This window comes from Coturnix japonica, chromosome 6, assembly GCF_001577835.2.
Source record: "Coturnix japonica isolate 7356 chromosome 6, Coturnix japonica 2.1, whole genome shotgun sequence".
Taxonomy (NCBI): Eukaryota; Metazoa; Chordata; class Aves; order Galliformes; family Phasianidae; genus Coturnix; species Coturnix japonica.
This window is the reverse complement of record NC_029521.1, coordinates 18,908,232-18,926,297: the sequence shown is the minus strand read 5'-3', so window position 1 is coordinate 18,926,297 and position 18,066 is coordinate 18,908,232. Positions and strand designations below refer to the sequence as shown.

The 18,066-nt window shown below is 32.8% G+C and overlaps 1 protein-coding gene across 2 annotated transcripts in view; it reads left to right on the top strand.

Moving 5' to 3' along the window:
* The window catches only part of ADGRA1 (adhesion G protein-coupled receptor A1), a 241,001-nt gene that overhangs the window by 130,979 nt on the left and 91,956 nt on the right, over nucleotides 1-18,066 (top strand). For both annotated transcript variants that reach the window (XM_015867228.2, XM_015867230.2), the window contains exons 11-12: nucleotides 1,438-1,599; nucleotides 4,993-5,208. In XM_015867228.2, the coding sequence (XP_015722714.1) occupies nucleotides 1,438-1,599; nucleotides 4,993-5,208 (378 nt within the window). The remainder of the gene's footprint in view (nucleotides 1-1,437; nucleotides 1,600-4,992; nucleotides 5,209-18,066) is intronic.

The following is an 18,066-nucleotide window of genomic DNA, read 5'->3' as shown; positions in this document are numbered from 1 at the left end:
AGATACCAGGAAAATGTACGCATATTAGCCCAAAACTTTTTATTTTTAATGTCATAACTTTATTCTTCGATGATATACTTAATTATAGTATAAATGATTACATCTTAATACATCATCTTATTTCTCACCTTTTAAAATATTTATAGCAAATATATATATAAATATATAATATTTATTTATAATTATATATTGTTCTGCCTTCATTTAATTACTGCTTGCCTTATAGTTTAATCTTTTCTTATAAATCACTTCAATCTTTAAATGTGTTTTATTATTATTCATTGTATCAGTAAGTATTTGCCACATTCTCACATCCATCTAGAATTACATAGTAATTACATTCTCAAAAAAGAATGGTTGCATGTAATGTCTGATTATTTCTCTCATTTTGCAATGCATGCGAACTGTATTTTTTATTGGAAATCCAGAAAAAAAACTTTATAGCTTGTCATTCCTTAAGCATCTTTCTCCATTACTGAATTTCTTTTTACATTGCAATGAATTAACTGTGTTTTTGCATCATTTTTTCTGTTCCTATTAGTTTGACATCTTAGCTTCTTATGCTTCATTTAAGTTGTTTTTCTCTCTTGATGGTTTTTTTCTGTATTCAGGTGATACCCTCTTATACCTTTGGCATGTCTTTGTTTCTTAGGAAATCACAAACCTTCAGAAAAAATGGTAAACATGGTTTTGAAATCTTACACAAAAATAAGTTTTAAAATTTTAGGAAGTAAATATTTTAACTTCTACTTGAAAGCATCACCAAAAATACTCTCAGTGAAGGTTATTCTTTCTAAATTAAGTAAGCTAATAAGATTTTGAAACACATAGTCACACTTATTAAAAACTCCAAAATGCCATCTGACAAAGGCTGGGATTTATCACATGGAATTAGTCACAAGAGTAAATTAAAACACAACACCACTATAAGCCCATACTTTCTATATAGCCAGTGACATATTGCACATTTGTATTAACACTTCAGTTATATCTAAATTTGCACTTCTAAGTCTGTAACAGAAATTTATTCCAAATAATTACCCTTCTCCCCTGCAAGGTTCTTTTACAAACTATGAAACAGTTTTTTAGAGGGCCATGGCCAATTTTTAATAGTTTAAGAAAGAGGTTAATAATTCTGGAATTCCATTAATTGCCCAATGAGAGATCCCCATTTTCATGGTGTGTCTTGAAGATATGCTTAAAAATTGTGAACTAATGCCTTTTTTTATTATTATTATTTGAAGGTAGTGGCATTTCTATTTTCTTATTTTATTTATGTTTCAGTACATGTAATTTTCTTAACAAAATGAAAAGTATCTTTGAATGCTGGTTACTAGGAGAAATACAGTCCCCGTTCATAGTTGTGCTCTTGCATACTTACCTTCCTATTGTTGTATTTTGCAGAAAATACTCATTTGTCTGTTTTTTAATTTTCAGATAGGGGATGCTCTCATTGAAATTGCTAGCAACATAATGACTGTTGATGACCATGTGTTGTGGATGGCTCAAAAAGAAGACAAAGCCTGCACCAGAATTGTCCGATGTGTGGAACACATTGCAAGTCAAATACTGACCAGCAACATCCAAGTTATTTCAAAGGTATTTCATAAAATCAAATAGCACTTTTGACAAAAATTATTTTTAAGATGTTTTCTTTGTGTTTTTTACTTCTAAATCCTATGTAGAGAAGGACAAGATTGTATAAATCAGATACTCAGCTTAGCCTATTTCTATAGATTTACTTGGATTCCGTAGAGTTTTTTTCCTGGGTTCTGTTGGGAACAGTGAAACATTTTCATGAGTATCTCTGATGAGATTAAGAATTGTTTTGCATGGTTTTGCTTTTATATATTTATTCTTACATTAGACTGTTCACAACACCATATTTCTAGTTTTCCTAGCACTCAGTTCCTGTACTATTTGAATTTATTTTGAAAAGGATATGTTGAGGGAGAAATCTATAATAATGGAAAAACAGCACACTCCCTTATTACCTAAAGATCTTAATATACCTTTCATGGAAGTGTCTAGACAACACTTTCTAAAGCATTTGGAAAATATTCTAAAAAGATGTCATAAAGGTTATTAATTTGCAGTTAGTGTTATTTAGAAGCAAGCTGTAGCAGTATTAAATAACTGTTCGTAGTTCTTGTCCTCTATCCACATGAATTTGTCATTTGTATACTGAGGAGTTGTCATTTGTGTATTGAGAAACTGTCTTTGTCACTTTCAACATCTAAGTGGTAGAAATGTGTAGAAGTCAAAAAGTCTTGAAAATCATAGAATTTCAGATAAATATTTCAAAACCTTATTATTCTTTCAGTTACGTTTCTTGATTTCAAGCAACCTTTTTTTATTTTGTCAGCTCCTCTACTTTATTTTTATTTAGTTGAAGATACTGCACATAAGTGAAATCAGCGTTAGTTTTAATTAAGGCGATAATGTATTTAAAAAAAAAAAATGGAAAAAAGGAATTCTGGACTGAGTTGAATTACATGCTGAGCTGAACAGCATAGTAACCTTAGTCCCTTTGCTGTATAATTTTAGTAAAGTACAGTCTGATCCACTTGAAGAATAAACTGACAGAACTTATTGGATTTTTTTTTTAAAACTCTCTTGTACATAAAATGATCAAATTTGCTAGAATCATTTAATTTTATTAAGATATAGAGACAATAATTTGCTTTTTTGGAAGTATTTTGTAATTTTACAGCTAGGGGGGTTATTTAAACTTTATACTTCAGGTGTCTTTTAAATGTCAATTGCCAAAAGTCCTTTTTTTCTTGTCACTGCTTCAGAAGGAAGTTGACATTAATGTTCTGTACTGACGTGTAGGTCAGAGTCTCTAGCCTTTTTACCATGCTTTGTATTTTTTGCTTCTTGCAGTGTTCTGTAGGAGAATTAGTTTATGGTTGAGTGCAATTTGTAAATAAACAAAGCTGTGGAGTTTTTCTTTTTGTCATCTCATACAATACCAAACACGTCTGTTCTTTCTGGAGGCTAGCCAGAAAATTATACACAGAAATTGCCTCTGCTTTCATCTCCTTTCCTTTTTTCTTTTCCTTTTCCCCCCCTTCCCCCCTCCCCGATCCCCCAAACAACAGCACCGAAAACCCCCAAAGCTTAATTAGCCACTAGTTTATAAAACACTTTCTGAAAACAAATGGGCCTTGATGAATTCTGTTAGCTTAACAACAAATACACAACTACATTCCCTATCAATTGAAGCCGTGACTTCTGCTGTTATTCCTATGTTATTGTTGGAAGACAAAACTGGTTTTCCATTTCCTGGAGGTTAGAAAAATGCCATGATGGAAATCATCATTTAGATCTTCTTAAATCTCCTTTGCAAAACATACTGTAGATACACCCCGGGATATGGAAACCCCTTCAGAGGCCCTGTGCACAGCCAGAAAGGTTTATCCCAAATTAATTTCCCTTCAGTATTGTTTTGAGGTGCTTTTGTTTCTGCTCATATTTCTGTGTTTACTTACGTCAGATCTGCAGTTTGAGAAGGAAGACTTCCTGTGGATGATAAACTTGTTGGTGTGCAGCAGACTTTAAACCCTAGAATCATAGAATGACTTCGCTTAGAAGAGACCTTAAATCCCACCCAGTTCTACTCTCTGCTGTGGGCTGGGTACCACCCACCAGATTGTGGGTTGGGGCCCTATTCAACACCTCCAGGGATGGGGTATCCACAGATTTTCTCTGCCCCCAAGTCTCTGGCTATGACCATCCAACCAATTCCTTATCAATCAAATAGCCATCCACCGTATCTCTCCAATCTATTTGTCCAATTTCTAGATAAAGTTATTATGTTGGACCAGCTCCTGGAGTTTTCATTTCACTCCCCCCACTGATAAAAGACAGAATATTTAAGGCTAATTGCAATATATTTGGTGTTGTTGTTTTTATTTTTAGTCTGCTCCACTTAGTACTGTTCTCTGCTCACCCCTTCAAGGACCCTTTTTGGCCATTTTGCTTAGTGATGCCTTTATGTGGGGTTTAGAAAATGGACTCCACATTATCATTTTTTATATCTGTAACTCAAAAAGATTAGCTCATGGCTTTTTGTAACATATACCTTTTTTACAGATGCTTGTTTCCATGGATAATTTTGCTCTGCATTCATCTATATCCATTTCATAATTCGAGAGTCCTAATAAGGAACAGCTTCAACTTCTATTTCACCCTCTGTTCCTATATGCTGAGAACAGTGTGTTCACACTGTTTAAACATTGCCATAGGATTATTTTGAAAATGAAAAGATTAATATTAAAAAGAATTTTGTATTCAAAATTTAGAAAATAGGGCTTACTTGTGAAATCACTTTGACTGTCACTACAATATCCTCCAGCTATCATTTTCCTATCATCATCTCACAAATATGAATGAGGAAACTAGTTCTATTCCATTCTACAGCAGGAAACTTGAAGTTCTAAATAATTAAATGGCTCTTGCCAGGGTTTTAGAAATGCATTACCACACAGAAGTTTTAACTGAGACACATAGCTTGATTCTGGTAATATGGCTAATAGTACCATGCAAACATGATAACGGAATGTGATCTGTGAAAGACAATCAGAAATCATTCAATCCATCCAACAAATAGCTAAGCATCTTTCCATTTCATTTCTGAGGCACAGAACACATCCTTGTCCATTTTAAAAATAATTCGTACTACTGCTGTTACTAATTGGCCTCATATCTGTATTGCTTTAAATCAAAATTAAATCTGTTGAAACTGATGATGGCACAATTGCAAAACTGGTACAGTATGAGAAATAAATTAAAGCAACGTCTGTACTGTTGTAGAGTTCTATGTTCTAAGTTCCATTTTTTTTTCTTACCTCTATGCATTCTGTACAGAAGCATGTACAAACACAATCTTTATAAACTATTTACAATAAATACACAATACACATATAATTATATGTAATTAAGCCTAATGAGTTAGCAATATCTCTGCTTCTCAATATGTTTTGACAGGTATCTCATAATATTGCTCTGGAGGCCTTTATGATCAAACCATCTAATTTCATGGGAATGACTTGCACTGCCTTCCAAAAAATACCTGCAAATGTTGGCAAGTCAGTTGTGCATGATTTGGGAAGCTGGGAAGCAGATCCCCATTCTGACCAGCATTTGAATTTCAAGTGCAACACTGGCAATCTGAATGGTTCCTTGTTGAATTCTTCTACCAGGGTAAGTCAATGCAATCACAAATATAACTTAAATATTTCAATGTGGGTAGTTATTTCAATATTTAAGTTGCCTTACTATGGTGTATTGGATATTTTGTTGTTCTAACAGATATCCCACTAATAATGCAGGATGTGAATAGAAATAAGTGTTTTGTTCTTTCTATCTCTGTGTCTAGTTCTGAAAACATTTCCATGTGTAACCAATCCATTTGAAGTAATTTGGCAATGTTTATTTTAGTGAGGTGCTCTCTGGATTTTACATTTCAGAAATTTTCAGACTAATAAGTCGATGGAAATTATCTTTACATCCACTAAACAGCATTACATTCTCTTTTCTCTGAACTTTACGCAGAGGGAGGGTGCTACATTGCAGTTTTTGAGTAGTAGGCCAAGAAACACAATAATAAATAAGACTTTTAATAGAACACTGTTAATATCAAATAATGAAGTGGAACAATTAAATTTTGATCTAGTAGGAAATGGAATTTTGCATTTGGCTGAGCATGTTATTAAATTTAAGTAGTGCAGAGTTGGAGTTTTGTTATCCTTCAGCTGAATCTCAGTTTAATAGCCTTATTTCTTGAAATACTTAATATGACAAAATGATATTTTCTGGATAACACTACCAGTTTATTGAACTTTAAAAGTATTTTGATTGAAGTTATTTTCTCTTTGGTGCATTTTAATCTTCTCTATGGGTTAGGCAGAGATGTGTCAGTAGCTTGTGCTCTCAGGATCTTTTGGTAAAGAGGCCATCTTAATAATAGAAGAATGGGCAGTTGTTGGGATTTTTTTAAATTTTCTTTTATTTTTTTCCTGCAATGGAATTAATTTCCTCTGCAGACACTGTTAATAAGTCTGTCTAGGATGACCTAGACAGTTGTCTGAAAAGAAGAGATTGACATTTATAAGATGAAAACCAAATGTCAGAGATCTAAGACCCAAAACAGAGAGCTGAACATAAACCATATATAAGGGTGTATGGGAAACTGGTAATCACAGCCTGAACCTCTGATTAATCAGCTGAGGCAAGTGTCTGGTCAGCTGTGGGAGCACAGGTGAGGGTAATTCAGCTGTGCTCTTGGAAGGGTGGAGCTTGACTCCACCTCCCCTAGACTTCATTTAAGAGCTGACCACCATTAAGGCAGCAATCTTTTTGAGACTGCTCCTTTATGGAGACTGGATAGGCAGCCTAAGCATTTTCCAGCCAGACTGAAGGTGAGTAGCCATCCATATTGGTGTGTTTTTCCCTATAAATATCCTTTTGAATATCTGTTACCATCTTTTGTATTATTCCATTTTACAAAAGGGAACTCTACTGTATGCACATAGTAAGATTATCTACAACAATGCAAAGCAATTTTAACGTGTATTATATATATTCTGTGAGAAGTGATGTTATTATCACATTAGAACAGTAGATGTATAGATTGCTAGATCAATCTGATGTCTGAATTTTCAACAACACACTGCAGAAGATTCAAATGTTAGTTTCATGGCCTTAAGACCAAAACATACTTAGGCTGTAGTGTAATATGTGAATCCTGATAAGAAGCTTCCATTCATTGTTCTCTAAAACTTTTAAGCTAAGCACTTGTTTAACTCATTCTGAAATGAACAGTATTCCTTCTATTATTTTCTTCACTGCTTAATAGAACAAATTATATAATTGTAATTGATAACAGAAAATAGGATTCTTTGTCATTATCCCAAGACACATTAATTCTGTATTTTCACTGTGGAGGCATACAGTAAACCTACTTCATAGTGCTGTATAAAATTCAGGAAGATAGAGTTTGTGGTGGAGGTGGGAGTTGCTGGTTTCCAAAGTTTAGTCACTGTATTTTAAAGTACTCATTACTCTGACTACTTAGAACTTCATTTTAGATGATGAACTTATTCTTAGAATCTTACTCTACTTAGCATAGGATTAATCATAAAGAAGGAAAAAAAATCTAATGAAAATCACTAAGTACAAATGGTAATTACAACTTTAATTTACTTCTAATAAAAGCGTAAAAGGTTGTCCTTAAAGAGCTCATTGAATGAGAAGGTTTGCTCTGCTTTATGATAAAAACTTTATTTTTCTTCAAATGCATAACACTGTAAGTCATCTGCTCAGTAAGCATAAACAATTATTTATGACATCAGTCTGTTGATAGCCATGTGTCCCAGTGAATTAGAAAAACTGTGTATTTATAAAGGAGTTTGTGGAAGGTTGATGGGAGAGGACTGAAGCAGACAATCACAAGTTCTCTAAATAACACATGAGATTTTTTTGTACTTTGCCTATCCTTATATTTTCAGGCACTCCTAGGAAATTGGTACAAATTTAGTAAGGACTTTTCTGTTAGTTGTTTAACCTGATCTAGTTACTATGAAATAGAGAACCCCAAAAAGGGGAGAAAATACTGAAGGAAAAAAAAAATTAACAAGAATAATTGAAAATTCAATAATTTAAAAGGTACTGAAAAACTAAAATAATAGATTCACTACTTAAGCTTTGGGAGATAACTCTTAAAATACATGTATATCAACTTTTGTTTCAAATATGTGGAAAGTCCTTTACAGACTAACTTACATTGTTTCAAAATGCTCCAGGGCAAAATATTGTTTCAGTGTGATGCAGAGATTTTTCTCTTTCAATCACATTTTGACTCTGCAGTCAGTAAATAATCTGAAAGTCTGAGAAAGAATTATTACTATTGCAGATCAAAAGTTTTGCTATTGTAGAGCTTAGACCCAGATGCTTTGTCTTAAATCACATTTCTGCTTTAGAAGTAGACAGTTTTCATTGCCTGACTGAACTCCATTGGATGAAAAAACATGGCTCAGTTAAATGTTCCTGTTTTATGATACAGTGGCTTGTATTTTGACACAGTGTATGTTTTGATCCTGGTTAAATAGGCCTATGGGTGTCTTTCCAGCCTGAATAGTTCGAGCTCATGTTAGAGGAGCGCTACTAATACACTGCCCCATAGCCTGACTGTACTATAGGGATATCACAGTATTGATACATGAATACAAGGCTACCGTAACACTTGAACTCAGACAATCTGAGAACTGTTTGGGGCTACTGAATATGAGTTTGATGTCTGATTCCCATTTGATAGATAGTAGTCTGAACCTACTCCCTGCCCTAGCCTGATTCTATGAACTATCTCCAGTGTGTACAGATATCAGTTATACAGTAAATTCTTTCCTCTACCTCACTAAAATTGCATCAACATAAAATGAATTATTTAAATTGCCTATCGTAATTAAACATGAGGTTTATAGAGGACTGTAAACTCAGTATTCACTCTCAGACTTTTAAGAAAATATTTTATTTACATAATTCATTGTTGCAGCATCACTGTCAACACTTATTAAAGAGTAAATATTGTTCACGTCTCTCTAGTTTCATTAGTAGTTCATTTGATGTAGGACTGATTTCAAGGGAGCAACAGAAGTCTGTATTCTCCCATGTAATCACTGATTTCTGAAATTCAAATTCCACTAAAATATGCTCAATATATTTCATTTTACTATTACATTTATTTAGTCCTTTTATTTTTATGTGCCAGACAGGCCTTTTGATTTATCAGACTTCATTACAGGTGATGTCCCTATGCTAAAATATTAAAAGTTGGTGTTAATATTGATACTAGAAATGCAATGAAGAAAAATTCTGAAGTGATTTGACAAAATCCTTTGATTACTTGCTTAAATCACTTTAAGTCATTATACAATTACAGAAATATTTTTTCATTGTCATAATCATAAGATGCAGAAAAAAATCAACTCTTTTTTTTGCATAAAGTCAATTTGAATATCAAACCACACTTATAATCTAACAATTTGTAGTACATTCATATATAAAACTTAGCAGGATTTTGGAAAAGAACTTGATGGAAGGATTTGCGCTACCACCCACTATTTTGATTAGGATAAAGCGTAGAAAATCCAAAAAAGAAACAATGAAGGGAAAAGTTATAAGCTGCATAAGACCTGCTTTCAAATTGGTCTTTTATTAAAAGTGCTTCTCACTGCAACTCAGTGTATGTGAAATGTTCCTAATCTTTATAGATAATTAATTATATCAATTTAGAAGCTGTCTAGTTGACTGTGCAACAATTAAATTTCTCATTAATGCAAAAGCTAATTCTTATATAAATAATAATTACAAGTTATACTGGAAGTTTTTAAGGCACTGTTAGATGTGCAGTTATCCAGTTATAGGTTCCAAAATGGTTTCTATTGTACTACTACATAAACAGGTAGTTTTGACTTTAAGATTTGAACAACACCTCATATATTTTCATTAACAGAGGTCTATGTGTAATCTAATTACCTGTGAATCTGCTTATGTGAAGTTGGTATTTTTTTAAACGTGTGCTTAGTGCCACTACCTTGATTGGGTTGCTTATCCATGAAACATACGCTTTTCTGTGCTCAGAATGTGTTTGTACAGCTGAATTTTTCAGCTGAGGAAATTTAAAGTTCAAAGAAATATGTCAAGTCAGTGAACTCAATTAAAATGTAGTGCAAAATGAAAATATTTCCAGTAACTTTCAAAGGAATTGACTATTTTAAATTAATTTTTCCGATCCAATCAGTCAGAGTAACTGCTCGTACAGTCCTGAAATTCCTTCATTCGATTCTACCTTAAAAAGGTTTAAAAAAAAAAAAAAAGAAAAAAGTACAAATGTTTTTCAGACTTTTATCGAAAAGATTCATATAGCAACATCGTATAACCACATACTATATATTGTATACATATTTAATAGTAATAGTCTCGTGTGGGTTGGAAGGGACCTTAGAGATCATCGAGTCCAACCCCCGGGATTCGAGCCTCTGTACTGCAGAGCGGCACTTCTACCACTTGCGCCACAGGGGGATTCGAACACCCGGGCCCCGGTGTTGCAATGCCGGGGGTTTATATAAAATGGTTTATATATGCAATATAAAAAATTTATATATGTGTGTATGTATATAAAATAATATATATAAAATAATATATATAACTTATATATAACACATAAAACACACACACATATATAAGTTATATATAATATATATATATATATGTATATATATATATATATATAAACAAAGCATTAGCTAAGGCACTCAACAAAAAACTATTACCTACAATAAAACTAGGTCACTGGGATAATTCTGTATTTCTTCTAGAGTACAATAGTTATTGTCTTATTTGTAGTATGATTGTGTTAGCATCATCATTTCCATCATGACTTCTTCTAATTACTCAGCATGCATCAATTGTTAGAGAGTATTATAGAACCTCTATCATCAAATATTACAAGCTTTGATTATATCTGTATAACATAGATTGCTACAAGATTATCACTTTATTTATTTTTTCTGAATCTGTAGCTTTTATGACTGCAGAAATAAAATATTGCTAAGTGAAGCAGTAAACCAGGGGAAAAAAAATAAAACCCACCTAGTTTCTCAGTTTATATACACTGAGTATTACAGTGATGCAGTGGGCTCGATACCAATAAACACAACATCATAACTTATGTTTGTTTCAAAGTATTTTTTCTTCAAGTTTTGTAAAACATGTCATCATTATGATCAGGTCAAGACTCTGAGTACTACATACCATAAGTTTTCTTGTTCCTTTTCTTTCAGCAATTGTCTATTTTCCCCCCCCCCTTTTCTTCTTTACCTGCTCTTTACTTTGTGAAAACATGTTTCACTTCTTTTATTGTGTATTGCCACTAATTTGTGTATCAGCTCTGGGAACTTCTGGGAAAGTTTACTTGAATAAAAATAGTGTATTTGAATTTTACAGTAACCGTTCTAGGTCTGCTCTTTGAGTAGCTTATTAGTTTTGTCAAAAACAGATGTCTTTATGTGATTAGGAGATTTTAAAGTTTAGTCAATTTTATCTGCTTTCATCCCTTCATGTTTATTCTATGTGCTTTTCTTTTTTTCTGAAGTTTATTTTCTGTGTGAGCATGAATTTGCTTGCAGTTGATTAGTGATTGTATGCTGAGTAAAAATTGAGGTTTCTGTTGATTAGGTGGACTTAATTTCAAAATCAAACACACACAAGATGAACTACCTCCTTCTGTTCCAAAATCCTAAATGCACACCATTACGTATCTGTACCTCTTACTACTATTCCCTCTCAGACATATTCTTTATATGTTATGCCAATTATGACATCTTTGACATATGTAGTTCTGTGTTCAATATTTAATAGAGCACAGGAGACTTTCTTCAGTCTGCACGTACTCCCCATGGTCTTCTACAATGTGAATGGCTATCCTACTATTTCTAAATATAGAGAAATGAAATAGCACCAGAATGCTATCCATGCTTGTGCAACAATGTCAACTATATTAGGTGTGCAGAAGGGTTCCTACAACTGTTCTACTTATTTAATATACATCAATGAGATTGAAATACATCATGTTCTTTTGAAGTAGAAAAATGCACTGTATCGTGTTGTACTTCATGGCTTGTTTCTGCATTAAAAAAAAACCCTGGAAAATGTAATTATAAGCTCATGTCCCTCTTATGGTATCCCTTTGTCACTTCAGCATATAAAAAGTCTGCAAATAACATCAGCCAACTTGAAGAATTTTCTGTATTTTATTGTTTATGGTTCTGATGTTTCTGATACAAGTATAACAAAAACTTTCATTTATTTAACTGATATGCTATGAACAGTTCAGGGTTTTAATTTGTATATCTATGCAGAGGTCAAAAGTAGTCTGAACAGTTTATACAGAAAAAGAACAAATGCAAGAACAAAGGACTTGGAAAAGTACCAACTTATATGTGATGTAAATTTCTGTTATTTCAACTCACATTTGCTTCCATAAATTTAACATGGCTCGTGTTGATTTTATGAGTGCTTTCAATATATATCTGAGAGATACACTCTCACTTTCTCATCCACAATGGTTGTGTGAAAATTTTCTCTTTTTTATTCTCCACACCAACATTCTCAGTACAGAAAAGTTCTCTTTGGGGTTTCCCAAAGGGCATTGGAAGATTATTTTCTTTGTTACAAAAGAAGGAAGCAAAATTACCAGACTTCCTCATGTGCATTCTGCTGTTAAATAATGGTTTGTACACTAATTAAGATAAATATTGTAACAGCAAAACATTGACACTGTGGCAGTTAATAACACAGTACATTAATTGTTAGAACATATTTTAAGTTAACTTAATGCTAGGGAGATAATACTGAACAACTAGAAAACTGAGTACTACCAAAATTACTGGTTGTGCATTGACATTTGAAGAATTATAACCCTACTCTGAGTTTGTTACTGTACCAACAATGAACTTTTAATTTTTTATAGCTCTGTATATAAGTTAAATGCTGATGCTTTCTTAATTCTTCTTCGTAGTACTTGTTTTAATTTCCCTGGCTAAGGCTGATGTCTTCAAAGAGGACACACCTCAAAATCTATTAAATTCATTATTCAATACATTTTTACTACATGTTTAGCTAACATCATTGCCTATTTTTGCTGTTAAGATACTTCTAGTTTCTAAACTGATAGTTATAGTAGATACATGAGTATAAGTTTTGCTTTCTTTCTTGGTTGATTTGATTTCTGTTGGCTTATTTTGGAACACATATAGTTTGATGCTGACAGAGAATTCACTAGAATAGATCACTTTGTAGATTAATGGGTGTGGATCTCCCCCTAGAAACACTAACTCTTTAATGACATTTCAGTCTCCTATATCTGATAACCAGGAGGAGGTGCCCAATGACACAGGTGTGAGGGAGGTTGTTATTGGAGGTGTTCTCCATGCAGCATTGAGCTACCTGCTGAGAGGTACTCTGTATTTCCTTAAAAAGCTTATGTGGTGGATGGAACTTCTGTTAAGGGTCTGACGTTGTACTAAAGGCAAATGGAACAATTTCTCAGGTAATGTATAAAATATAAAGTGTTGTGTGTTTTTTGTTTTGTTTTGTTGGGGTTGAGCCTATGTTGTATATAAGGCAATGTGTATATTGTTTCCTGTGTTGTATACAACACAATATCCCTATGTTGTGGTAGTTTTTCACAGGCTCTAGATATAGCCAGGTATGTAGTTATTACTGAATATGTAGTGGAAGTCAGCAATGGAATGAAAATTTTTGGTCCAGTGAGTAGTTTATATTTCACACACAGTGTAGACTGAGTGTTATCATTTATTTAGAATACCTCTTTAGAAATGGCATATAAAGAGGCAACTATACAAATGAGTTCATCCAGGAAAATACTAGTATTCTGTCTTTGGCTTCATAAGTGTCTCCATCATCTAGGAAATGAAATTTGATTTCATTTATTTCAACTTCAAATGTTGCCTTGCTGTTTGCTGCTTACAAATACATTACTGATTTGGGCAGTGTATGTGTTTTTGTTTCTATGATTTTAATGATCAACAAGACCCCAAAAGATCATGACAAGTCCTGGATTATTAGAAGATCTGCCTAATTTTTTTTCATTTATTTTTTTTTTTCATTCTTATCTGCCATTTTAGACTGAATATCATGTGTTTACACTTTTAAAATATGATGTAAGAGGGGATGACAGCAGTTCCACTGGGTATCTTGAAATACAGGCATTGTATCTCTTGAGTTAATCTTGATGAGAAATGGATTTTTAACTAAATGAATATTGATATGCTGATTCATATGTTCACATTGGGAGCTCTTCCTTCATTATTGACTTGCGTATAAATTTATCAAGATGATGTTGTATGGTAGTTGAACTGTTATTTTACATAGTACATACAGACCTGAAAAGTACAAATATGATCATAGCATAACTACCTGACTGTTAATTATATATAAAAGTCACATCTTCAAAATTCTGTATTACCACATAAAATAAATTCATTATACTAAACTATTGTGCTCCTAAACCATCAATGAAAGAACTCAGAGGTATTAATTGAGTTTCCAATTCATTACTGGTTTTAATGCTGGATTAAGTTTTAATGAAATACTTATGCTCTGTTTTGGAGACAAAGGTATTCTAAATACATACTCATTATATGTCTATACAAAGACAGTCATTCTAGGTGAAGTTAATTTGCTTATTTTCTAGGTTATGAAACTCATCCAGGGCTTTGCTTTGATTCTAAAAGAACTTCATGATGGAATACAATTATTATTTTTTTTAATTGACTTGAATTTAAATCCCCCCTCAGAGTGTTACATCAGTTCATTAGATATGTGTTTAGCACAATTTTGTTCTTCACTGGTTCAAAAATTATTTCTTTGATATTTTTGAGTTAGTTAACTTGTAATTATAGACAGCATAAAAATGTGATAAATGGTATCTAATTTTTGCAGTTTAACTAGAGAGAAGTTGAAGTGACCAGTTTGGTGATGTGTGTGCATAAGAAATGCACTAAATATGGTTTAAATAGAATGTGAAAGAAACTGATATTACTAAGGGTTTGGGCCAATGCGTTGATGCAGCTTTTAATGGCATTTTTTGTCTGCAATTCTGAATAGTGCCTATGAAATTGATGTCTTTGAATACTGTATTCAGGGTCCCACTGAAACTCAGTAATTTTTGTGTCTATATAAAGATTTTTTTCCTCTTGACTTTTGGAAGAGAATTAAATTATTGGGCTTGAAGTATTCAGTAGTGATAAGACATAAAATATAATATTGATTGAATACATCTGCTACATTTGTTTCATAACATAGTACTGGAAAGAGAGGATCCCTAGAAGATATGGCTTCTTGTTCCTGCTGAGATTCAAAATAATGTCTTGGGCTCAATTCCAAATTAGAAAGAGGAAAAAAATGATTTTAAAGTACTGGTTTTCCAGGTTTTTACCACTTTCTTTGGTATCATAGGGGATTACTAAAGTGTAATTTTAAAAAATGTATGAATCACAAGTTAGAATTGTACTTATGATAACCACGAAGATAAAGTAGTCTTGTAAAAAGTAGAGAATAATAAATAAATAAGGTCAGAAGTTTTGAGACTTCTTAATGTATTAGATCTTACCATACCACGCTTATTTTTCATTATTAAGTTGTACTGCGTGTGTTATAAGTTGTAGGTCCTTCTTGGTGTAGAATGAGTGCTAACTTAAAAACCTGAGAAAAGGAGAGTGATCGGTTATTTAAAAATCCTACATTATTAACATGCTTTCTTTGTTCTTTGTGAACATATTCATGAGATATCAAATTGCAGTCCTAGAGGTTTTCTGCCATTAATCCTTTTCGTATTTCCCATATTAACATTTTAAAAAACTGGCCAATTGTTTTAGATTAAAACAGGCTGGAGGCTATGAATTATGGATAGACAAGATAACACTGAATTATATTCCTTTGCTAAATATAGATTAAAGCCCTTCAGACCAAAAATCTGATGAACCAGAATTGAAAAACCCAATGGCTGATTCAATATATACAGGTCATACAGTAGATGGAACAGCTGCGTAGCTTATGCTTCACTGACCAGCATGTGCAGCTACTCTGAAATAAAAAGTAAGCTTAGGACTTGACACTTTATTCTTTCTGAATAAAGATCACATTTCTGTTACGTTATTTTACAGAAAAACTGCTTTACTTAATAAGTCCACTTCGATTAGCACAATGTTAAGCGTCTAACAGATTTGAAGTTCTTACTACATGGGGTATCAATGTTATATACAATTATCAGACTCATTGAATTGAAGCATTATTTACAGCTATTTTGTGTTTCTTCAGTATTTATCACTGCACTTCAGATGATAGTAATCTACAGAAATTCCATAGAACCACATGTATTCTATGTAAGTGATATTGATCATCTAAATGTGTAGGTTCTTAACTTCCACATAAAATAGGACTCCACATGCATTATTCTGGGCTGTTTTATTAGCAGATTCTTTTAACCAGAACAATGGCTTTCAGTCTCTGTGAACTTTCAGTTTACTTGATTGATTTGACATCTGCATTTTAAGTCATTCTTTTCAGATAGTGCATGTCTGAATTAAGTAAAGTCTGTAGTAAGTAAATGTCTAACGGGAGCATATGTCAGAATGTATGTACTTTGAAATAAAATGCATCTTACCCTTAGAGTTTAGATTAATTCTATCAAATAACAAAGCAAATCAAATGGCAAAATTGAGTTGCAGCAGGAAGTTTTTTCTCCACGCTGCAATTCCTAGAGTTTCTTTAAGGGAGAAACTTTCAAAGAAGATCAGAATCACTTAGTACCTTTTACTGCAGTGGATTTCAGTATGTTCTAAGGGGGGGAAGGTGATGGGATAGGGAATTTTTCATAAAGCTGGAACATTGGTGTAGGCATGGCCATAACTGAAAGCTAGCAAAGACTTGAAGAAACTATTTGTAGCTATTTGCATAAATACTCAGAGGATCTACTGCTGTATTCTGCTAATGGAACTGCCACGTTGAAGTCTGTAGTTAGCTTGATTAATGATCTTTGAATTCCTGGAAATACCTCATCCAGTTTGTTTGCATTAAAAACAAACTGATAAGGGCACTATTTTATGTCTTCATTTTGAAAACTCCAAAATGTGTTATCTTTTTCTTAGTAATAGAATCAAAAATCCTCTAATTTGTGTCAAACCTAAATCAGCAGCATTTTAAAGTGTACAAAAGATACTCAAATGCATTAAGGCACGGTATGCATAAGCTGGCAATCAGTCGCTTCTGCTAGTTAATCTGGACATCTTTGGTAGATAATACTGACTTATTTTTCGTTTGCTATGTGGTGGATATGGCTTGGCAATCCTACTTCTCCTCCATTAAGACCATGAAAAGTAGTTAAATGAGAATTTAGTTTGTGAAATGTCTTCCATTTTCAAGAATATGCATGCAGTTGATGTGGGCTGCTACATAATTGCTGTTTTGTTAATATCCCCAAAATTGGTGTAATAGTAAAGTAGGTTCACTTTATATTCTAATCCAAGTAATTTAAAATTTTAAGAATTATTAAGATCTGCAAATAAATTTAATTGGAAAGTAATGGGGCCTTCTGCCATTGAACTGTTGACAGGAAAATAAAAAAACAAAAAAGAAATATACCTTCTCTAGGCAAAATGTGCAGATGTGTCATGTAAAGTTGTTATATAACCTGAAGAGTCAGGGAGAAGACATTTATTTAGCTTAGCGAGCAAGGACTGTAGTGAGGTTTGCAACTTTAGGACACTGAATTAAACAACAGTGCGAGGAAGGGACAGACGACAGATTCCACATACAGCTATGATGATATCTGCACAAAACTATGAAAAAAGTACAATTAAACATTTCTAGAAACATAAGGTGTAATTTTTATTTTTTTTTTCCCATGCTGTTTTATTAGTATTGCTAGTGCGTTCTTTGTGAATCAGACTGATTTGCAAAGAGCTACTACAGTTGAAAGGGCTTGGATATCACAGGCCATTCTCCCAACTGAGTTTCAATGTATGTGAGTGTTTTTGTGTATATATGTGTATGAATATGTTTTAAATGCTTTAAAAATAAGGCAGTTCTTCTTGCTGAATAGATCATTCTAGAAATGAGTTTGCAGTGGCATTTCATGTCATTTCTACATTTCCTGTTGAGCTCAGTTTAAAGGTTTTTTCTATGTGCAGACACTGGGAAAAATTAATTTAAATGAATTTTGAAATTATTTAAGTGAAACCCTGTGTAGACACCCTTATCCACAATCAAAATAGCTTTAATTCAGTTAAGCTTAACTTAATTAATTTGAAAATTAATTCTGTTAAATTGAATTAAGGTCTCTTCAGTTGCAGATGGAAATAACAGAAATGGCTAAGTACAGTGTATTAATTCACTTCAAAATAAGACTTTTAATCATAAGGTTTCTTGATCATCACATCCGTATGTTCTCAGCACGTGATCCCTTAAATGAAAGTAAAT